Source organism: Hyposmocoma kahamanoa, unplaced genomic scaffold (assembly GCF_003589595.1).
Source record: "Hyposmocoma kahamanoa isolate Upper Pololo Valley unplaced genomic scaffold, ASM358959v1 217, whole genome shotgun sequence".
Taxonomy (NCBI): domain Eukaryota; kingdom Metazoa; phylum Arthropoda; class Insecta; order Lepidoptera; family Cosmopterigidae; genus Hyposmocoma; species Hyposmocoma kahamanoa.
The window spans coordinates 551,856-576,338 of record NW_020653738.1 but is presented as its reverse complement, the minus strand read 5'-3'; the positions used below and the strand labels follow the sequence as shown (position 1 = coordinate 576,338).

Below are 24,483 nucleotides of genomic sequence, written 5' to 3'. Positions count from 1 at the left end.
TTAGAACTTTATTATAATTATCCTTTTTCCCGAGTTGTACTTATTGTAATTTAATTTTTGTGTATAGTTTATTTTTTATTAAACACTAATTTTAACAGACTTTTAAAGAAATTGTTCAACTTTCCACTTGCACTTTCTGCATTTATGGCATTCCGTTGTTCGGTAGAAATAGTTGTGTTTTGGCAGCTTTTCAAAGAATTAAATTTAATCATTTGATTACAGTGAAATGATTCATAGTTTAGTATTTATTTAGCAATGTTACTGAATAAAATATTTACAATGAGGAAGCTGGCTAAATCATAATTTTGGGACCAAAGACGTGAAAGTCTTATCAAATTATTTTCTTCAACGTTCGGAACATACACCTTTTTCTCAATGTAAATAATTTATTAATTGTGCTATTATTATTTGGTGCATAGATTGTTTTAAATTATGAATTAAAAAGTACAGTTTTAAAGTTGTGAAACATTTTTAAATTTCGCTTGGCAATTAATTGAAAATTACAACCAAGTTTCTTAATTTTTTTGATTAAAAGAAGAGCAAACCTTTTTACACAATGACAGCGACATTTAAGACTATTTTGCAATTATAAAAATGTTACGAGAATATGTTCACATAAAAATTGGTATTTTGTGACTTTTGTATGAATGTATGTAAATAATATTTTTAGTTGAAGCTCTTCCATTTATTTAAATTTGAGATTTTCAAAGCAATAAATTTATTTGTAGGTTAAAACGAAATGATTTTATTATTATTAGTTTAACTTAAAAATGTATATTTCAATGTTAATTATGTGTCATGATCAATTTATTCGCACAATTATTAATTTATAGGAAATTTTTATGTTGTTCTTCCAATAAAAGTTGATATATCTTTTAGTTTTTAGTAACAGTATCACTCCTTGTGACAGAATTCGTCCTGGGAAGTACCGGCACCTCACCTATTCTTGCCGCCAAGCAGTAATGTCAGCATTATTGCATTCCGGTTTTGATGTAAGGGTGTTGATGAAATTACAGGCACATGGGACTTGACAACTTGTGGGCTCAGGGTGACGGGTGCAGTGGCAGTTCCCCTCAATTGTTTGTGATTGATATCATAAAAAAGGTAACATTTTCAAACGTTCAGAAAGGTTCGCAAATCGCGTGAAGTTCCCAACCAGCATTAGTTCAGCGACCTAAGCCTTTCCTTAGAGGAGACCTACCTGTGCCCAATAATGCGAAAGTATAAAAAATTCTGTTTCGAAGTAGAAGATTTTTTAATGCAGTGAAAACCGTCGTGTCACGACATGATCGCGTTTTATTTAAAGGTATGTGACTTTTCGTAGGTGCCCGAAAAATCTGGCGTAACGTCATCATGCCCGTTCTGTAGCCACGAGGAGAGATATTTCTGGAGGAGGAGGTTATTATATTGTACCAACTACAAGACAATTTTCAACTTTTAATGGCGTGACAATAAAATATTATTTTGTGAGTTTATTTAAGCCAGCAGTAAATTGAAGAAGTTGTTTTAATCAATTTGAAACGGTTCTTTCCATTGTTAATTGATTTTATAGTAATGTTACGATAGCGCTAAGTATTTAACGGAGAGAGTTCGTCGATGGGATGATTTAATATACTTAATGATTACCTGGTTTGTGGTTTCATTTACAAATCCACCATAGCACATTTAGTTTAGTGTGTTGACACTACAGCACAGGAGTGCTGTCGATAGTATCGAAACTCGGACGACTGTCGGACCATTGACATAGATTATTCTTATTTCAGCATCTTACCATAATCTAATTCTTTAAAGGTGTAGTACACAGTTAAAAAGTAATTAGTTTGTTCTAGTCGCAAAAAGAAATTAGGCTCAATTGAAGCGAGAGAGGTTCTGGAGAATTTTCGCGCGTTCTCGGGAATTCCCGTAGCTACCGTCAGTGGCGTTTGGCACATCTGCGGGAAGTAGTGCGAAGGGTGGCGTCTAAGCGTTATTATATTATCTTGTGAAATAAAAACAATATTCAAGACCTTTGTCATGTAGAAGATCTAGACTAAACATCAATTACAGCGTCAAGGCGCAGTTCTCGGAATTCTCGCAACGCCTGGGACGCGAAATTGAGCGTCCGTTCAACAATTGTAAATTGTTATATATCAATTCAATAGTATATTTCACGCTTTGAGTGGCGTTTGAGTTGAATATAGTCAATACACGTGTTTCTCAAATGGCGCATGTTTTGTTCAATTTTACTATTATTCATACTACGGCAGCATTTGACTTTTTTGCATTGAATGTTATTTATAGACAGCGTGTTTTGATCGCATTGTTTACTAACATAGTGGACGAATGAATTGATACTTTTTTCCGAGAGTTTTTGCAATGTCGTACCCTTGGGCGATTTCACAAACAACAAAGGGAAATAGAGGCTTTACTTAGCCAGTACATTTTTACTACGAATTTGCTCTATCCCCGATATCCTTTCCCGACAAAAAGAACTCATTTCTGGAATTTTGCGACAAGAATCAACTAATTCACGACTTCCAACCTGTCTAGTTGAATTTTAAGAACCTGTTTATGGTGACGTCGGAAGAAATTCCGAATTGAGCGTTCTTTGGGTAAAATGGGTAACTGAATAAAACATGATAAATACTTAATTTAAAGCGTTTTATTTGTGAAAAATTGAGCGCATGTAAAAACTAAGCCTAACACAAAAAATCTTATAGTTACAGCTAAACTAAACTTCAATTAATTCTTAAAAAAATTGTCACTATTCACTTAATGCATGAAATCAAATTCATTAAAATCAATCATCAAATTAATCATGAAATAATGAGAATAAATTGATACGAAAAATAAAAACTTTTTGATCGATATTTTATGTTAAAAAATACGCGATATTCAGTCTTGGTAAAATTAAAGATGGAATTCTACAAAACGGAATGGTGGATTAAAAAAATAATTTGCGCGCGCTAAAATTAACATTTAAAAAATAATTCTCCTTAATACAACACACAAAATTACACTTAAAAAAATATAGAATTATTACACTGGAACATTTAAAATTAAGATCAAATTAAAAATACTGAAGAATAATCACATCGATAAATCACATCAACAGATACGTAATTCGTTCGAGGAATTCTGGAAATAATAATAGTTAAAATTGAATAATCAATAAATAATTAAAATTAAATGTAATTAAAATGGCAGTGAATACTAACATCTAGAGAATTTTATATTAAAAATGTGTTCGAAAAGTGTAAATTTTTAACATTATTCGTGTTCTTTGCTGTCTATCTAAAATAATAAGCCACAATATTATGTTTCGTAAGTTGCTATATCACGATCCTGACTTCGTACATAAGTTTATTGCACATTTGCATCCAATCTGTTATAATTTTTAGCCGTTAAGAGATTCATTTGCGCCAATATAAAAAAAAATTAAGACAAGATCAATAAATTATTTTTCGGTTGTAAGAAGCTGAAACATTTTTAACCGACTTCAAAAAAAGGAGAGAGTGTTACGTTTTTGTTGGAAAGGCCACCTCAGTAATGGTCCATGTAAATTTGAAAAAAATATTCCCACCTCTAAGGGTGGCAAACTAGAGGATGAATCGATTTTGCGCACTTTCCGGTAACCGATTTCAATGCAACTTGGCAAATTACATCTATTCCACATCTTTCGAGGTCGGTTTTTGTTTGGATAAAAAGTTACAATTATTATCATAATATTAATCCCTTGGCATCAAATTTAAATTGTGGTATACCACGTATCTCTATAGGGATGGGACACTGACAAAACAAAATAAAAGTTATTTCTTTTTTTATAATCATCCAAGATTGCTTATAAGCACATTAATTTTTTTGTTGGAAATAGTACAATTTGTATAAAAGTGCTTAGCGCTTGTGAATGAAAGCAGGACAGTGACCTACCATCTTAAATTGAAGTCAAGACTACGTTTGGTATCAACTAAGGTTACATTGATATGGTAATGCTGTGACACGTTCTCGTACAAATCATCTGTATTTTTTCGTATTTCAGTATTCTAAAACAAATCCATATTTTGAATCGAATAACCTGAACGTTGGTCTGACTCCAATACGATAACATAGTTGAATACTGCGAATTGTCTAGCTACCTACATTTATAAATATAACAACCTTATACACAAACCTTATTGTCTCAACCGTAGAAAACCACAGGGTGTCCACAAATACAATTCATACAAAAATATCAACATTTGTACTTATATCGTTCTTCCTGTAAACGTAAATTCAAATTTCGGAATTTCCGGTGGTCAGTTCAATTGTGAATACTGATCACTAAACAGTGCTGCCAATGAGGTAGCGTGAACTATTCATGGCAACAAAAATTGCCAGAACTCAATTTTGCCATTCACCTTAGAGCATCTTTTAGCAGTGTGTCTGTAGCGATGCAGTAGCTAACAGTCTAGCTCTTTACACACGCACGACTTAAGCGGCGATACAATCGCGACACACTAACACGATGCACTTGCGATTGATTGATTTAAATTGAACATAAACGACTTCATCGATCGATTCTATAATTAGCAATACCCGTGCTCTAAACAGATTTTTGTTAGAAACATTTTTTTAATTTGGTTTCCCTTGAATAATTTTTATGTACAGTACACTATGCAGTTTTGGGACACCCTGTATAAACATCTCTTTACGTCCCATTAAATTGGAAAGTGCTGCCTTAATCTAAAACGTCGTGGGCACTAAAATGAGCACTTGCTTTAGCAGAAATGGAATACGAACTATTCGAGTGGCTATTGAACAAAACTGAAGTAACAACGTTTTTTTATCATTCACATAAGGCACAATGAGTATATAATAAACATACTGTAATTTACATTTGGAAGATTATTCTATGTTTTGTCATCATATAGTACTTATGTGTATGCTTTGTGCACACAATTTTTTTTTCAATCATGGATCTTTTCAAAAATAATATGATTTTGATCAGGCAAAGTGAAAGTTTTGTGAATAGCACACCAAATATTAAGGCACATTTAAAGAGGCAAATAAATTAATAATTCAATTAATATTACAATTAATGAGACGACTTACAATTAAATCACATTAACGTAAAACATTATTTCACCTAACAATTAACTGATACATACATCCTTTTGTCATTTTCTTATCAATTAATTGAACGTGTAAACAAAAAAAATTAGCAAATAAATTGAAAATTATACAATAATTGATGGTAAAATTTGATTTTTCTGTTTATATCAGAGATTCTTATTGTTTTGTTCATGTTTTTTTTCAGTTCATTTTGTAAAAGCTATCGAGTCAACGCTTCACCAACAAAGAATACAGCGCTAGTCATTACTCCAACAAATAATTGTTATTTACTTTTAATCTCACTCACAAAAAAGATAAATTTTGATGTAAAACAAAACTACTTTTTATCCAATTAAGAGCCAATCTTTGTAAAGACTGAGAAATTACTTGTTAACTCTGAAATGGTGGCACTCTATTAACGTTTGACGTCAATGTTAGTGGTGTCACTCTGTGAAATTAGTTTCAAAAGAAATCGTCAATTAAATTATCAGCCTTTACCAAAGGTTCGGGATTTAAAAATGTTGCTATTTTCAAAAATATACGGAGTACTCAAGTTACTATTTACTATAGCGAAATCAAAGTAGGTAAAAACCCCGATGTACGGGAAGCGGGAAGGGGACGTTCTCCACCAATCATCGATCTGCAATTGTAGCAAAGGGCTGACAAATCCCATGCAATATTCTCCCATGCCCCGCAGATTACGAGAAAACGATTGGTCGAGAACATTTTCTCACTCGCTTCCAACAAACAGGAGGGACCTGTTGAAACTAGTCACAAATCTGTAGGTAAAGACGCAGGCGAATGACACGTTTTTATTGAACTGACTTAGCTCCTGCGGGCGCGTAATTCAGCCGCGTTTTTTCCTCTAGATTTGTCCCTAGCCAGGCAGTTAAATTACACTTAGTTGATGTTGTAAATAAGAAAAGGTGTCGAAGAAGCAACAGCCAGGCGAGGCCCTCACGGCTTGAGCGAGTACATGATGCTGTCGGGGAAGACGGCCGCGACCGAGTAGTTGCGCGCCGCGAGTAAAGTCGTCGTCGCGTTCACTGACGCTATGTCTTTGAAGAAGTACTCTATAACCTACAAGGGAAATTAATGTGTAAATACAATCAGAGTATTTGCCTCGTCTCCAACTGCTTGTAACACAGTACAATAAATACAGGAGAAATGGTTAGTTAGTCAGACGCGTACCAACAGTAAGTTTAGTTAGACCTACTTCAGGTTATATCATGATTTCGCGCAAATTCGATAAAATCGTAGAAAAATGCCTTAACGTGCTGTTTTGGAATGCAAAAATGATGGCCGCACCAAAAATATTGCCCGTAGTAGGATTTCATATCATCTGTAACTCTCTCTTTTATTTTAATAAATTTTCTATTTACCGAATTGATTTTTGGTACTGTAACAAACGAAAGTAGACATTATGTCAGAGCAATATGGTCGAGTTTTAGCTTTTGGAAAACTAAGTAAACATCTCGAATTTCAGCGAACTAGAATAGTACAGAACAAAAGTTTTGCGGAAAATTGCTTTATGAGTGTTTTGTTAATTTTAAACGTAATTGATCGAAAATAAAGGTACTGGCCGCAAGATGGCAGCACGATGAATAAAACTTCAATATAACGTTTTGATTTTAACGACAAATTAACCTACTTACTAAAGGTATAGACTTTCAACGATATAGCGACTGGGTAAAGTTCAAATTATATTAACAATTCAGAACTTGTTATATCTTTTTAAATTAGAAACTATGACCATTCATTATCAAGATTTCTTAGAGGTTATCGTTTGTTTGCGTGCGTTTTCGCGCCAGCGGTTCCGATAGTAATCGAGGCTTATGGCAGGCCCATTGTTTTTTCTTCCGTGGTTTACAACGACATATTCGCTCGGTGGCCTCACCCGGAACATCCAGGGCCAACAGTTTTGAGGCCCTCAAGACACAACACTGTATTTAGCTGATTTAAACGCAGCCCAATCGGTTTCATGGGAAATGGAAATTTTGGCATTTGCAACATAAGCTCTCGTTGTCGAGGCGGGCAATCCGGGCGACAGGAACAATAGACGGCGAGCGTGGAGCCAGGTTACCTGCAAGTGCACCTTCTGGAAGGGCACGTGCTGCAGCGCGGGCACGACGTTGTCGCCGCCCAGCAGCACGTAGTGCGCGCGCGTGGCGTCGGCGGCGAGCAGCACCGTGAACAGCGGCAGGCACAGCACGCGCGAGCTGAAGGCCGACTCGCGGCTGTCCGACTCGTGGTACGTCACCTGGGGGCCACTCGTACCGGACAAATCCTCTAGATGGCGCTTGTTGCGCCGTATTTACGGGTGTTTCATTTTGTTCGGGATTAGCGCCGGCTACCCGTATGAGGAAGCGTCAATTTATAAATTAGTTTGTAACACGCGATGCCATCTGTTGACACGCATATTTGTCAACGTACAGTATAAGAAAAAAATTACCTCTTTTTTTATATTAAAGAGGAATTAATTGACATCCAGGGCCATCTATATAATATGTTTGTTTATACACTCCCGGACACATAATTCGGGCCACCTTGCTTTTATCCCTAAAGAGCTACAAAATAAAAATATAGTTATCATCAAAGAAAAAGTTTTCTCGAGATTTTTTAATTAAAATTTTCATGAAAATGACGTTTAGTATACCAGTTTCAAAGTTGCATAATAGCATTTTTGAGCGATCACGCATTGTTTAAACTAAGCATTTAATGTTGAAAATGCAAGGTGACTCGAATAATGAGTCCGGGAGTACATTACTTCCAGGCTATTGATTAGCACCACCTAGACATAACACGAAATTTTGACCTTTTACAGAGCTACAGTCTGTAGTATGGAGATTAGCAGCTGCCTTGAATTATCGGTCCATGGTACTGGGGACTCTTTACGTATGTTCCTAGTGTTTGAAATATTATTGCTACTAGACCGAGAAAGAAGTTTTAAGGAATTACAGGCCTGCCGCTTAACCGAGTCGATTCTGAGGTAGCCGCGCGGTGGTGCGGGGAGTGACAGTTCACGTAACAGATGTCGCGCTGTTGGGACATTTTCAACACAAATTTTCTGACGATATTCAATAACAGGTTGATTGAAAAAAGCGCCTGCCAAATTAGTCAATTGTTGTTACATGAAATGATAATAAAAAAAAATATTTTCTTGACAATTGAAATGAATAGACAAGACATTTGACACTTTTATCAATCTGTTTATTAATTTATTTATTAGATTCGCCAACAAAAATACACTATTCAACATAGACATGAAAAAACACTCCAGAAATTATAGATTTTAAGGCTTTCGTGGCCATTCACTAAATGATTATCACTAATTTCAGGCTCCTTACCACAGTATGACTTCTTTTTATTTTCCCGATATTTCGGAACTATTGCCCGCTCCATGGTCACGGGTTGACTTCAGTCAAGAATTACTCGAGTGTAAACCCAATAATAGGCAAATACAGCGTGCACATACTAGGATAACATAGTATCAGAAGCATTTACTGTGTGTTATGTTACATACAAACAAATGGATATGCTTATTTAAAGCCAATAAATTGTAAAGTTACAGAATTGCTAGTCTGAGCAGTTATTGAATACACTCCCGGACACAACTTTCGAGCCACCTTGAATTTTTATTTTGAAAGACCTAGAATATAAAAATATTGTTTAATTAAAGAAAAAGATTTTATGCAGTTTTAATGCTGGCAGGTTCCCCCGTTATTATGGTGTGTTGTTGTTCCAAATTTGAATACCTTCAGGACCTCGGTATTACTACCATGCAATGGCTAGCATGAAGCCTGGATATGAACCCAATAGAACATTTATGGGACGAGCTAAAGTGGTGTGTTCAACTTCACCACTCAGCCCCGCAAACCTTACTGGAATTGAAAGTTGCCATTGAGGAGGAATGGGAGAACATTCCACGGCACTTCATATTGACGTTAATTAATTCTGTGCCAAATCGCATGGCGGCCGTTGTCAACGCTCTTGGAGGCAATACAAGTTACTGAATAGACAATTTTTTCCGATAAGCCACTGTTTTCTTTAAAATTTCTTTACTAGAATTTCATTTGACAAAGGTGAATTCAAGACTTGTGACACTTAGGGTCGTATTCTAGAACTCTACTCAATGCTCAAGTTAGGATTGCACTGGAAACACAAGCACTGGAAATACTACCCTAATGGCAGGGACTCTAGTATGGTTTTGAGTGTTTTGAACAATACTCAAATCCTGACTTGAGCATTGAGTAGAGTTCTAGAATACGACACTTAGGGTCGTATCCCAGGACTCTACTCAATACTCAAGTCAAGACTTGAGTATTGCAGTGAGCACTGAAAATCATACTCAAGTCCTTGCCATTAGGGTTGTATTTCCAGTGCTTGAAATCATATTCAAGTCTGCTCAAGTCCTGACTTGAGTATTGAGTAGAGTTATGGAATACGACGCTCAAACTCGTTTTTCCCTGGTTTCACAAAATCAAATTTTCTTTCTCTCAATTTTCCAGACTGAAAGTCTATCAAGATTCTCTTGTAGCAAAATTGTGTCATATAAACCATCAATGGTTCTGTATATTTTTAAGTTATTTGTAAAAAAGATAAATTTGGAATGTCTGATTACGCTACAGAGATCACTAATAAAAACAAGGAAAAGAAAAGGTCCTAAGTGGGAACCCTGGGGAATCCCCGAGGAAGTTAGAAGAGTCTGATTCGCAACCACCAACAACCACTTTTAGGAACCTGTTGTAAAGATAAGATGCAAACCAGTTCAGAATTTTCCCATGTACACCAAAGCAATCCAGTTTGCTAAGAAGTAGTGCATGGGCCACTTGATCAAAAGCCTTGCTAACGTCATAAAGCGCGAGATCTCTGTGCGAGAATAGAAGTATCTCGCGCTAGTCGCGCCCCATCGTGCTAACCCTACAGGAGTCGACAAAATAATTCCTGGACTTATTCACGTTACGTAGTGGTATGCAGGAAACGCTTCACCCACCTCCCTCGGGTGGTCCGTGGGGCTGAGGCAGGCGTGCAGCGCGCGCGCCGCGCCGCGCAGCGCCAGGTAGTCCTTGGCCTTGGCGCGCACCACCACGCCGTCCCAGCGCCGCGCCGCCTCCAGGAACTGCGCGGACCCGTCGCGGGGGCCCTGCGGCAGGAACTCCACGAACGTGCCGTTGTACTGCGAAGGACCGGGCGGTGAGCGCAGGCGGAGGGAGGGGCGGAGGGAGGGGCGGCACTCACGATCTCGCCGAGCAGCCGGTCCAGCACGGCCACGCGCGGGGTGGGGCGCGGGGAGGGCGGCGGGTGCGCGGGCGCGCGCGGCTGCAGGTGCAGCTGGCGCACGTAGGCCACCAGCGGCGCCGACTCCTGCGGGATGCGCGCCAGCTCGTAGTCGCGCGACATGTTCAGGCGGAACTGCTGCGCGCCCAGGGCTGCAACGCGGCGACGGGTCGACTGTTAGGCGTCTCGGGAAACGCCCCGGAGGGCGGATTTTTACACTCGTTTTATGTTACATTTCGATATTTCTTCGACCTCAAAACTGCTTCTAAAGTGAACCTAAGAATGTTCTAGCTTAGAAACTGGAGCGATGACAGTTTTGAATGGACTTTTAAGATCGTAAAAGATAATACTTTTATTCAGGTAAATAACTCACCAACAGTATCCATGTAAATGAGCAACATGGTCATCACGGTGACAAATGTCAGCAGAAACAAAACAGCCGGCAACAGTCTCCTGTACATGTCATTTGGAGATGTCTTGGTGAATGATGGGACCCGAGGTGGTGTCACCACTGTAGGTGGTGGGGAAGATTTATCAGCTGGTTTCATGTTAGTGTCTTGAGGTATACTTGTTTCAATCTGTTCCTCCGGTAGAGGATTTTCTTGAATTTTCTACAAACAAATATGTGACAAATTAACTATTAACATAATAAATGTTCACATTTACCAACAAGTAACCAGTTAATCTTCAAAATTATGTTCTGTAAATATTAAATTCAATTGACAGACAAACAAGTTGTGCACCTGGTGGTGGTTTGCCTACCCTTAACAGTGTTAAGACACAAAGACCTAAGGGGCACTGTCACTTCCACTGTCACCCTTACGCATGACGTTGACAAATACCATGTGTCTGTCATTTCCCGCTTACCCTTCAAAACCAAAACTCAATAATGCTCACATCAATACTTGGCAGCACAAAGAAACAATAAACGAGAAGGTAAAACACAACATAAGCTTGTATTCTGTCATCTTTTTGTCACTGGGGTTAACTTTCTAGATAGACCAATAAATACCATTGTAATTGTCTAACATATTTGTTAATGTAGGCCAAGGCAGATAATCTATACATCAAACTGCATGGTCACCATGATATCAGGCTGAATGGTGTCACTTTCAGAATCATTAATGTATGATAAACACATGAAGGCACTAGAAGTTTACTTTTTGTTCATAGTTGTGCCCCAATAAACCAATTATTACAGATTGTATTATAAAAATGTTTACCTTAAAAATCAAAAAATACACAAAATTTATGTAAACCAAACAACAACATTTAACAGTTACACAAGAATTTGTAACACCACTCTATTAATTTTATTTACTCACAATTTTAACACTTACAATTTCATTTTCACCTGCCAAAGAAATGTGAAGGAAGCGCGTCTGACAGCAAGACATCTGCAACTTTTTGTTTTTTCTTTCGTTTTTTTCGAAACAATGTTTTTTTAAAAACAACCACTTATATTAACCTCCGACATTTCTGAGGAAGTCGTATATGTTGTAAGCTGTTACAAAAAGCAAATGTAACTCACCTTTTCAGCCATGTTAGCGATTTACAATCGAAAACAAAGACGTTAGTAAAACAAACACCACATTGATGGCTTCTTCTCTTCAACACTGCAATCTCCTGAAGTAAACCGATAATTTTATTGTAGTTTTACAAAAAAAATGCTGATCATCGTTATAATATTGTGAAATTGCTTTTAAAAATTACGGCTTTGTGTAAGCTCACTTTAATTAACAAACTTGAAAATAATGAAACTCCAGCGTGCATGAGTCAGTGACCGCTAGAGCTGTGCTGGCTCCTTTTATGGCTGAGAAAAAACGTTACTAGTCTCGTCCTGTGACTATCAAAATGAAAGTGCACAAAATCGTAAAATATAGATTTGTTTAAGTTCATGATCATTCACCGTAATTGAAAGAAAAAAATGTTTTTATTAATAATAATAATAATAATAACGCACACACTCAACATAGCCCCGCACTAGGGAAACCCTGTGTCACGGGTGCCATGGACACACATAGACAACCACAAATTACACCCAAACTCACGAAAGAAATAAATGTAGGCCATACAAATATTTCTCCCGGCCCGGGAATCGAACCTGGGACCTCTGCGTGGCAGTCCGGCATGGTAGCCGTTCGGCCACAGAGGCAGTTCAATTATTTAATTATTTATTCAAATATTAGTTTCAATTATTGAAAATAATAAACGCATTACACTTTTTCATCGAGGCGTGATAATGGTAATAAAGCTGCCCTACAGTATCAATATGCTCTAGCCAATATTATTTAATTTAATTATTTATTAATTCGTTATTCGTCAATTAAATTATGTCAATAACCATTTAAATTAAAATGTAGTTTTTTACTGATGGTGTCTGTTTTTCATTGCAAATGATTCTAATGTTCGATCGAAAGAAAAAGCTTTTGAGTAGCAGCTATTGAAAATAATTCTAGTATCTGAGCATCTCTAGCTATGTTCTGGGTTGCGGTACGTTGATGTTGCCATTACAAATATCTACTAAATTGGTAGAATAAGTTGACGTGTAATTTAAGGTCAAGCTTTGAGGGTTTATGAAACAGAATATCCTACGCATGTTGCACGCAACATAGGTTATAAAATAATAAGGGTTAAAAAAACAGCAAAGGCTTATTTCAGAAAAAGTTTTTATTGTCAAAGTTATTATAAATTACGAAAAAGAAACTGCGATTTATTGTCGAAAACTGTGGATACTGCGCTTTATAAAAAACTTATCGGAGACTATATGTTATTTACAATGTTTTGTAAAAAGCTTTAAATACTATGTATTTGTTATATATAAAGTTAATTAAAAAATGTGTGCATTGCATTATTAATAACACACAAACGTTTTATTATAATAAAAAGCTGAAAATATTGTACTATTGATTTGACTCTCATGTACATTTTTCTAAACCTAAACTAATTTGAAAATATTAAAAGTTAGGTATAATATATCCAGTACCTTTTACATCATTACAAAAAGGAGACAACACTCTATTAAATCCAAATAAAGTTTAGCATAGAAATATGTACAATAAATTCAAACTTTGTAAACATGTTTACACTTTAAATTATCATGAAAATATGATTATTTAAATGTGATTAAATAAATTTGTGTAGATTCACTTTTAGTAAAATCGTATTAAAAAACGTAGATTGTCACGCAATGGAAGTTAACAGCCAAGGTATATATATTGAACTTAGGTAATTAGATATTCAAAATAATCCCACATGACAGTTATACTAAACGACCACTTAATTATTAATGTATAAGTTATTGTCACCGCTTTTCAGATTGTTATTGTCTTATTTATTAAAATCCTCAAAATCTACTTACATCAGGCATAGTTAGACAATGCACTTTACCTTATAATCAAAATCCTTCGACTCAATTAAATTTGATACTAGAGTGCATTTATCTATCAGATCGTTGCAGATAACATTGGATTCTTTAACAAATATATTGCTGTTTTATAGAACTATTGGATTTGTAAATATTAATCAATCGTATTCAGAGTTGTTGATGAATTATAACATAACGAACATTATTATTTTACGCATGTATTTGTTTCGTCTATTTTATAAAAACACTTACATTTACTGACATTTTAAAATGATGTGTATGGATATGTATAAAATTGTATGTCAGAATGCTTCCGCTGTGCCCAAGATAGTAAAATCATCATTCAAAAACATTTCGAAAACAATTACGTATACTTAAAATAATTTCTATATAAACATTTCAATTTAATTATTTTATGGCTAACATTTTATCGTCCAAGCTTTGTTGCATCACTCAGAATTCAAAACTAGAACAGGCATTTATAATTGCACAGTGTAATGTATCTATAACTTTACAACATTTAACTTCTAATAAAATTCTTACATTATAACAGAAATTTGTGCATCAACATCTACAACTACAAAGTGTAAAATGATTTTTCAATTACTCACTATTCGCTCCTAAATACGATTTAAGTAAAATTTTCTGAAAATTATTGTCCGTAAGATTTATTTTATTACAAGCTAATAATATAAATATAATCAAACGCATATACGCGTAACAGTACGCAGTAATTTCAATTTTATCGTCAAAAGTTAACATTTAATTTGATTGTCAATTCACTTTTTTTTCTAAAGCTAAGTACATATTATAGTATATATTTTATAATAGCGCAAGGAAGGAGTATTATTACAAACGTTTAATCAAAATACATAACTTGTATAACCAGGTAGAACTGTAACACTAGCTAACTGGGCCTTTGTAAAGTCATAACGCATTATAAAATGTATTTTATTAGTGGGTAAACACGCAGGGTATTTTATGATTTGGTTTTTAAATAAAAAAGACTTATTTTTTACTTCGTGGCCAAAGTAAAATAGCTCGGAGGTATCCGGAAAAATGTTATTTATTTGTTTATCATTTTTGTTTTACTATTAGAGTAAAGCTAACTGCGGCCAAAACCACAATATTTAATATCAAAGAACCAACTTATTGAATATGTTTAACTTCAGTTTATTTCATTAAATTACTAATAATAATACCTAATTATTTTGTAAATTTATTGTCTTAGTACTATTCCACCAAGTCATTTCAGATGTCTTTTATTTTATTAAATCCCTATAATTGAATGGAAAATAAATGTATGTTTATATGATAAAATAAAATAAGTTTCATATAATTGGCCTATTACCTAAAGTTCTCTCTACCCACAAACCTAAAACTGCTAGTAATTGCTATTTCTTATTTGAATAAAACATAAAAGTTCATTTCCAATTGTATATGAAAACAAATAAATTTAAAAACGCATTATATTATACATATAGTCAATTAACATGATAATAGGAAAAATATTATATTTCTATAACAATATTATTGTCAAGCACACGGCCTAGGACGTACCCAACTTGCGATTTAATAGTCTAAGAAATTACTATTATCATATAACATTTTTATTGTCAATGTTTTCAATTATTATCTTGAATTGCTCTAAGTAAATATTGATAGAAATTTTAAACTCCAAGCAAAAAATTTCTCGAATCAATTCCATATATAAGTATAAGTATAATAAGTACGATATTTATAAGGTATAAATAGTTCATAATAATCTATGTAACTCGCACATTCGTGAGCTAGGCGAAGTTGATCAAAATTATTAAAAGTTTATTTTTTCTACCGATTACATTTATTGTGCGAAGTTGTGAAACAGTTCAGCCAGGACTCACGAGCGCTGTTTCAATAGTTTAATAAAGTAAACTACTGGTACGCAAGTATTCCAAAGTCTAGATTGTAAAGATAGTGCTCGAACGCACAATACAATGCCTGATATGAAATTGATATAATGTAGATTGACATTATTTACCCAATTAAAATACCTGTACATAAACAGAGCTCCACTTTGTAATTAATTGCTCCAACAATTTATTATCACAATCTTAGCTCGAGTTCATGTTTGCCACACTTTCAGATCACATCACAACAATACACTAACCTGTCTTGTCCTTAACACGACTAGTCATTTAACAAACAAAAAATATTTTTAGATATTTTGTCTGTAGTGAAAAATTGTGATATTCTTTCTTGTTGATTTTATTATTTCGTTTCTTCTGATCTTTCTTAACAAAACAGGGTGTGAACGAAAATGAAGAGATAATGTAATAATCTTCGTCTGAATTATACCAAGATCCTTATTACAGAAACTCGAGCCATATAAACCCTTGAAAGCGGAGCTCTTGTTTTAATTTGAATGCATCCTTATCTTGCAGTCACGGTACCGAGAACTGTCAAAACGACAAGTAGTAAAAACGGCGCCAAATTTTGCACATGAGAGGAATTAGCGCGCTGGTCGACTGGGTATGGAATAGGAGTCCCAGGGTCGACCACGTGGATCTTCCAACCCAAGTTATTGTGAGTGTAACACTGGGAAAATAAAAAAATTATAAATTAATACCTATTGCCTTTAAATTAAACGCGGCTTAAAAATAAATAAAACGCGGCTCAGTGACAAAATTTTTTTTTGATTTTTTTTTTGATTTATGAAGGCTTTGGCAAAGCCATCAGCCTAAACATGAAGTTTAAATATGTTTCTGTAAATATGGCTGCCACAAAGAGGATAGGCAATTTGAGGCGGCGTGCTTGGATTGACTCGGGATTCCTTAAAACGGGCCGATACGGGTATTTTATTTCGAGATTCGTATAATTTCGCGTTTTAATCTTCGATTAAGGCACAATAGCACTATCCTATTCCACTTTAAACTAGATTTCACAAAATAATTAAAAGTCAAAATAAAAACGACACTTTTCCCTCCGAAAGGTCCAGAGCGAATCCTTTTTTTTTGAGATATAAATAACCATAAACCAGTTTTAGAATTTTTCAACAATACATCGTTAGGGTAAGTTCCAATAAGTCGAACACGTTAACTAATTTTAACTGTTTTTAAAAGAGAATTTTGTGTTCTATCTTTTGCTATTTAAAACGGTTATTTAACCATTTGTTACTTGGCCGCATTTTAGTTAGAGGACGCATAATATTAAAATCGGTCTTCGGCTGGGAAGTTCAACCAGATTTCATTTCATATAACTTTTATATATACATATAATTATATACATATACCTATACCTATGCCTATAGTAGTAGGTACACGTTGAAATTCGTAGTGATATTGAGTTCCCGTTAGACTGCTTTGAGAAGTAGATACGTGTCAGGATAGTGGTAGCAGCACAGACATAATATATCTAGAGTCATTGAGGTACCGAGTGCCTACAGATTTGCTCGATTTTTGACGAACTTTAATGGCGCTCGATTTGTTTTGACAATCAATAAAATCAGTCACCTAAAAGATTTGCTCGACTTTATCTTTCGTTACTGTCACCGATTGGCGATGGATAAATGTCAGGGTTAAAATCGAACAAATTTATTTAAAAAAAAACCTGTGTCTCATTGAAACTACAGTGTCGACTGACAAAAAATACTTCGTCGATCGTCCAATAATTACACATTCGTACGTTTTGTTTGATCACACGTCGACCGTAGACAATCGAGCAAGTCTGTAAGTACCTTTACCGTATCTCTAGCAGTTTGCCAGTAGTATCGAAGAGTAGTGCTAAAATAGTCTGTTAAAGAGGAGTGCAAGAAAAAGCTCGTCTAGGCAGAAGTACTCGCCTGATAGTAGACCAAGTCGGGCGTCTCGTGCGCCACGGTCCAGTTGAGCACCGCGGGCTCCCCGCTGTTGCACTCCAGCTGAAGCGTCTTCATGTAATCCTCGAAGGTCGCGGACACGGCTGACTGGTCGGTTGTCTTGTGCGTCCATTCACAGTAGCGGCCCACTGCGGATTATGTGAATACGTCAATTTCGTTTTTCGGAAGACATTTGCATATCCGCACTGTTCATACAATTATAGCGTAATAACACAAAAAGCGTATTTATTTAAAATCGATGAAAAACAAATTACTTACTTCTAGCGAAAGGTTTTTGGAATTTTTGCATAGGTTAAAGTTTTATAAGAACACCTAAACAATTTCCTACTTGCCAAATATAAATATATAACAATACAAGAGAAAAAATAATTTCATATTTTCGAGTAAGGACTGTTTTGTCTAGAGCTACATATAGGAAATGAAACTATTTTTCCGGATTTAAATATTATTAAGATATTTGTTTTTTCAAACAAACCGACGTTTTGGGCCCTTTACAGGTCCCATGGTCACGGTTGACGGTTTGTTTGAAAAAACAAATATACGCGATTTAAATCCGGAAAAATAGTTTCATTTCCTATGTGTAACAATCGCGAAAACCTAAGAACTCGATAGAGCTACATAGTTCACAAAAAGTTTTTTACAATATATCAACATTTTAAATTTTTATTGAATTGATATTCAATTATTTTTTGTGAAATTACTCCACTAGTTTGTTATAATTATTAATACAAATACCGAACACTCAGAAAAAATTCCTTCGATCCGGTCGGATTCGAACCGACGTCTTCTTGCATACCGTGCCAGACGCTATACCAACTAAGCCACGGAACGAAACAACAGACCTCACGAATTTGTCAATCAATCAATCAATCATTTTTCCAATTACTTAGATACTATTAAATAAATAGTGTGTTCATTTAATAACAACATTTATTATCTTTTCAATTTAATTATGTGGTTAAGAGGGTCTTTATTCACTAAATATAACACTTACTAGAGAAATACCCAATTTTAAACTTTGAATGACATACATACCGACCTTGCAGCTAAGTGTGTACAGAGCATTTTGCTATGAATACAGGATAAAAACATCATGGAAAGTTATTTTAATGTATTGGTAGATAATCCTTACCAGCTGTAGGATACGGGTACTGCTCATTATCATAAGCAACACCAGCGAATACTCTTTGCTTCCGTTGATCCTCTTCTTTCTTCTGGCCAAAACCTCCTTCAGGCGAGTCGCTGATGTAGAACGGATGGAACTTGGCAGGGTTTGTTCTGTCGTCACCGCCTTCGACGACGAAAGTGTAGGTCTTGCCTCTCTCGACGTATATTTCGGGGATCAGAAGATCGTTGATGTACCACGCTATCCCCCAGGATGGATGACCTAAAGACAACAAAATATATTAAACCACGGATGGTCCGGAACCGTTTGGTTTGGAATGGTTTGGAATTTCATTATACAGATTTCCGTTAAATTTTCAATTTGAAGTAAAAGAAATAAAGATGGTTCTTAATTATCTCTAATTATTGACGTTCGTTTTCAGTGTCTCATTAGCAACAAATGGACATGCATGTCGCTCACCTACCTATTAGCGTGACTTGTTCGCACTGTCATCACTGGGTATTATAAAAAGACTTCAAATCTATTCAAAACAGTTCTAGAGCGCAACTGCGTAATTATAAATCAATATTTATTTAAATTTTGACTGTGTAAAGATGTGATTAATCGAATTGGTAATAAGTGATTGGTACTGAATTCGAACAAAAAAATTGTTGAGGTCAACGTTGTGGAGGTGACAAACGCTGGATCGAGTCCACTCGGAGCGAAGGAATTTTTCTTTGTATTTGTTCGATTTTTGGATCAATAATAATAACAAAACTAGTCGAGTATTTTCATAAAAAAATAAATAATAATCTCAGTACAGAGTACTAAAAAAACCGACCTCAAAAGTACGTGAAATTACGTCTATTTGCTAAGTTTCATTGAAATATCCCCTACTTCGCCACTATACAGGACTACTCAACTACGACACTACTCAAAGTATATCGAGGGAAATACGCCTTGAATTGGAGAAATAGCAAAATCAACTAAATAATTGATAAAAGTAATTGCTCCTAAATTAAAGTAAGGCGCTATTTATAAAAATGAATCTTCATGCGTGAACAGCCACCCTTCGAGGTGGATGATTTCCTTCAAAATGAAATGGGACCACTATGGAAGTACCCCCTTTCCAACAAAAAAAGAATCATGAAAATCGGTTCACAAATACCGGAGTTATCGCGTAACATACATACAAAAAAAAAGAACATACAGTCGAATTGAGAACCTCTTCCTTTTTTGAAGTCGGTTAAACATGAATATCATCATCATATTGAATAAAAATCAATATTACAACTTAAGTACAAGTATTCCGTTTTTAATTAGTAGGTATCCCGATTTCTTACTACCATGATATTAATATATACTTTTTTCGACTAGACATGATATTCAATAACAAAAATATTGCAAAATTCCCCAAGTCAATGCAAAACATGCAAATATTTCGTGTTCTGATGTTCTAATAGCAACTACATATTAGGTAGGTTATTGATATTATAGCACGTTTTGATTTGTGCATAAACATTCTTGTTTCATTAATCTTCAAAATCACATGTATAATTTCATGAAACTGATTCTCAAGCGATAAAAGTCAAGGCCAACATCACATTCAAATTCATTCACAGGTAGCAGCAATTATAAAATAACATGCAATTTCACTTTTACGAACTAAATTAGCATACTATATAGGAAACATAGTTACCGTATGGGGAAAATCCATTGTTTATGTCATTGTCTGCATGGAAAACAATACAAGAAAGTTTTAAAAACGCCGAGAATGTTTGAGAAAGAGAAGACAAAAGCACTGTCTTAAGAGAGTATAGGGAGAAAGTGTTTATCAGTCAGTATCACACAAGACAAAAACGACAGGATCTCACCAGCGTTAATGCGCTATTAGAGTTTCTTGCTCATTCTTCTCAGGGGAATCTGCCTTACTAATGAGCAGCAGAGTTTAATCAATATGACAATTTAAAGTGTAATTTGCTTCTATGTGCAGACAAGCATGGGGAGAAATGATCCCCTGAGACGAAAACTTTTTCTGCAACAAGGCATTACCCGCCTACTAGAATAAAAATCTACCTTGAATCAATTTAAGTTTTACCTGTAATAGGAGTATAGCCTCTCGCCCCGCCGGCCGGTCCAATGCGGGCTGTGAAGTTAGTGACACCGGCAATGACCCTCGATGGCCACGGAGCCGGCCCGTTCGTGTCCAGCTCCGCCAGTCCCAGGCAGTTATTGTCATTCTGGATATTCATAATACGGGCGACATTAAGATATACCAGTAAGACCAGTGTCTTTTACTCGTATTTACTTGGGATAAACGTCTATTTGATGGGATGAACGTCTATTTGAAGGCACCGTTCGAGAGAAAATCGATAACCTGGATTTATTATTAGCATTATGATAGAATTTCATTCTGACGCTTTGACAGTTTTGACGATAACAAAGAAAACCTACACGTTACCACCATCCATGTATTTGTGTTGACCTAATAAAGGTTTATTATTATTACATTAAATTAAGTTCGACAACCTCCAGGTCTTTGCAAAAGACCGTTATCGATCCAGGATGCTGCGAGAAGTCATTGAAATAAAAAACATCCTAATTTCAACAGGGAAGATGGTATCTCCGTATCACCAGTGTAGGCTCCAGTATTTCCTCTAATGAAAATTGTTAAAATAAAATAAAATAATTTGAAAAACGTATCTAGCGTAAAATGAAATGTTTATTGGAAAATTAACAAAACTTTTGTAACTATAGTGAAAAACAGGGTGATTTACAATTAATATTAGACAAAACAGGTTGATGTTTTTACCATCTCAGTAGCCGTGATCTGTTTTGAAAAACCTGGTTTGTTTGAAAAATAACATACGCGATTTAGACCCAAAATAGTAGTTTACGTGACTGTTACATAAGAAAGGTATTAAAAGACGAGTGTGGGTTTAAAAACATCTCACAAGTGTTTTAATGCCTAATTATGTACAGTTACGTACACTGCTGTATACACACATATTACAAGCTCTCTGTGTTGTATTCAGGAACCGCAAGTTACGACTGGTGAAATGGCGGCAAATAAAAACGTTTCTCACGCATGTCACACAACCGTAGTTTTTATTTTTAATTCATAGACAAACAGAATCGGCCCCAACTATCATATCACTCGATATCAAGTAACGTGTGAAATTGTCAAAATTGTTTGCTATTGACATTTCATTTCGATTAAAACTTTATCTCGACTGATATTAGAATTGACGTCCAATCAAATTGTTTTGTTTTTCAGAGATGTTCGAAATTTGAATGTAATAATAAAATCGAATTCGATGTTAGTAGAAAGTATATTACGTATGGAAGAAAGGAAGTATGTTAAGTATATTATAATAATAACATTTTCACACATAAGAAATTTGTTCTAAGAAAACAATTTACCTTGAAGCTGGTCGTAATTTGCGATTTATGAAACATTATAGAGTTTGTGATATGTGTGTAGATAAAAATATTTAATTTCCAATAAAGAACAACTTTTGCATTTTGAACGCTGAGATAAAGTAGACTGGAATAAATTTATCTATGTACGATTCGTATAAATATCGTTTAAAGTTCGATTCTCATGCTTCACAATTAGGTACTTACCATAGCTCCAAAGTCGAGTTGCACATCGGCTCTTGTAGTGTCCATGAAGGAGTGCGCGTTAGCTTCGAACCTGGAGTTCAGTGGCCCAAACGCTGCTATGACTGACTGAGACCGAGATATGAATATCTCTTTATCCTTCGAGGGTTCCTTGGCCTGAAGGGGCCGGCGATATGTTATTGTTGTCACTCCATTCTTTTGTTGACCGGACACTGTTAAACAGACGAAGAAAATCTCAGTCTCTTTTAAACACACTGTTTTTAGCAGTAAAGCTTCTTGTAAAAGAGTTCGTCCAGGGAAGTACTGCCACCTTACCTAATTGTGCCGCCAAGCAGCAGTGTGAGCATTACTGCGTCCCGGTTTTGAAGGGTGCTGGTGAAATTACAGGCACATGGGACTTGCCAACCTATATCTCAGGGTGTCGGACGCATGGTAGTGCCCCTCAGATCTTTGTGATTTAAAGCTCTGAGTGGCACTGCAACTGTTAGGTATGGACAGGCACACGATTTGTTCGTCCCGTCACTTAGTATTATAAAAAAAAACACCAACTAACTAATAATAACAATAACGAACACACTCATAGCCCCGCACTGGGATAACCCTGTGTCGCGGGTGCCATGGACACACACATAGACAACCACAAAATACACGCAAACTCACGAGATAAATAAATGTAAGCTGTACAAATATTTCTCCTAGCCCGGGAATCGAAATCGGGACCTCTGCGTGACAGACCGTTACCAGACGGAGGCAGTTCAATCATCTGTGTAACTACATTTTTCTTTCTTTTCACTTACTTTCTTATTTTCATGAAACTGTTTTAAAAACTTTTGTAAGCTATTTTTTATTTCTCATTGTTAACGAATTTGTATTCTGTATTAAATGTCTTAACGTTTTAAGGCTACGTCGTATACTTATAAATTTACATATAATATGACAGACCCAGAAATAAAAACACCCAGTGCACACTGTAATGAAAATACCGCATTCAAATTTAGAGCTATATATTCTTTATTGACCCTAGAGCATATAGAAAAATATTTCTTTTATGGCGTACTGTTTGGACCTGTAGTAACTATGTTGGATATATAAAAAACAACAATTTTTTGTTTAATTTCATTGCATAGAAAACAGTATAAATGGCGGACTTAGTACTATTAGGTAGTCTCTACCAGTCGACCGGAGAGCTGGGTTCAGAGTAATTTGCACTAATTGCATGACATTAATTGCATATAGCCGCTCTGCTTTCTTTTTATTGGTAAAAGTCAGAATGCATAAAATATTTGTTATAATTTTGGTTAGTAAAAGATTTGATAAGTGTGCATTTGGAAAACGATTGTGCAATAAACACAAGTTAAGCTAATTAAAAACACGAACCCAATACTGCGTCGTTGCTCCCTCCAAGTCTTTGGTCTGGACACACGCCCCGTTCGCCGTCACATTGGGCCAGGTGTGATATGGTGTAGTCTGCTACTTTAGGCTGATTTGACCTTCACAGTAAAACACATTATATAATTACGCTTGTTATTGATTTGCTGTTTCAGTTTCTACAGGAAAAAGATGTATCCCAGATCTCGCTGGCCTTTGTCCAAAATCCTGCTTTTTGAGAGGTGGCAAATTGGCATCTTCACTGCGACTGCCGTATCGAAGTTACCCGCCTGTTGTACTTAGGCTGATTACCAATGATCGGAATAGGTAGACTACTCTAGACGGAATAGGTAGACTAACCTAGCCTTCTAGGAACAGAGCCAGAAAGCGGAAACTTCCTTACGACAATATTTCTTTGTCCCGGATTTTTTCAGGATTCGGGATATCGCTTAAGTACATTAAAAATTAACGTTACTTGGGATGGGCAGGTAGACTATATTTGTCTAAACTTCCCTTACGACAATATTTCTTTGTCCCGAATTAGTGTGAATAAGGGACATCGCTTCAGTACATTAAATATTATATTAAGATAAATGTATTTCAAACGATTCTAGTGATTCTAAAACTGTCGGTTGCGTCAAATCTTTGTATGACATCTTAGTTATCGTGTGCAACTTTTTTTGATGTAAAGTGCATCGCCGTTGGGGTATCAAGAAAGCTGCCGCCGCGGTGCGTACATGAAAGACTACAATTGCAGTGGAGGCGGTGCTGCTATTGCTACGGCGTCGTATGTAACCAGCCTATTCAACTTACTTC

At 35.6% G+C, this 24,483-nt stretch overlaps 2 protein-coding genes across 2 annotated transcripts in view; both read right to left on the bottom strand.

Annotated features, from left to right (window-relative positions):
* Window positions 1-2,779: 2,779 nt before the first annotated feature.
* LOC113227809 (protein Star) lies at window positions 2,780-12,084 on the bottom strand. Its single transcript, XM_026460837.1, has 6 exons — window positions 11,879-12,084; window positions 10,721-10,958; window positions 10,309-10,499; window positions 10,064-10,246; window positions 7,154-7,330; window positions 2,780-6,150 (listed from the first exon to the last, which is right to left on the bottom strand). The coding sequence occupies exons 1-6, from the start codon at window positions 11,888-11,890 to the stop codon at window positions 6,028-6,030; spliced, it is 924 nt and encodes a 307-aa protein (XP_026316622.1). The 5' UTR covers window positions 11,891-12,084; the 3' UTR covers window positions 2,780-6,027.
* A 3,471-nt stretch (window positions 12,085-15,555) lies between these two features.
* The window catches only part of LOC113227801 (protein Skeletor, isoforms B/C), a 54,536-nt gene continuing 45,608 nt past the window's right edge, over window positions 15,556-24,483 (bottom strand). Inside the window, 6 exon segments of the mRNA XM_026460822.1 lie at window positions 15,556-16,291; window positions 17,535-17,698; window positions 18,703-18,957; window positions 20,774-20,915; window positions 22,303-22,511; window positions 23,677-23,885. Of these exon segments, the coding sequence (XP_026316607.1) occupies window positions 16,127-16,291; window positions 17,535-17,698; window positions 18,703-18,957; window positions 20,774-20,915; window positions 22,303-22,511; window positions 23,677-23,885 (1,144 nt within the window). The 3' untranslated portion in view covers window positions 15,556-16,126.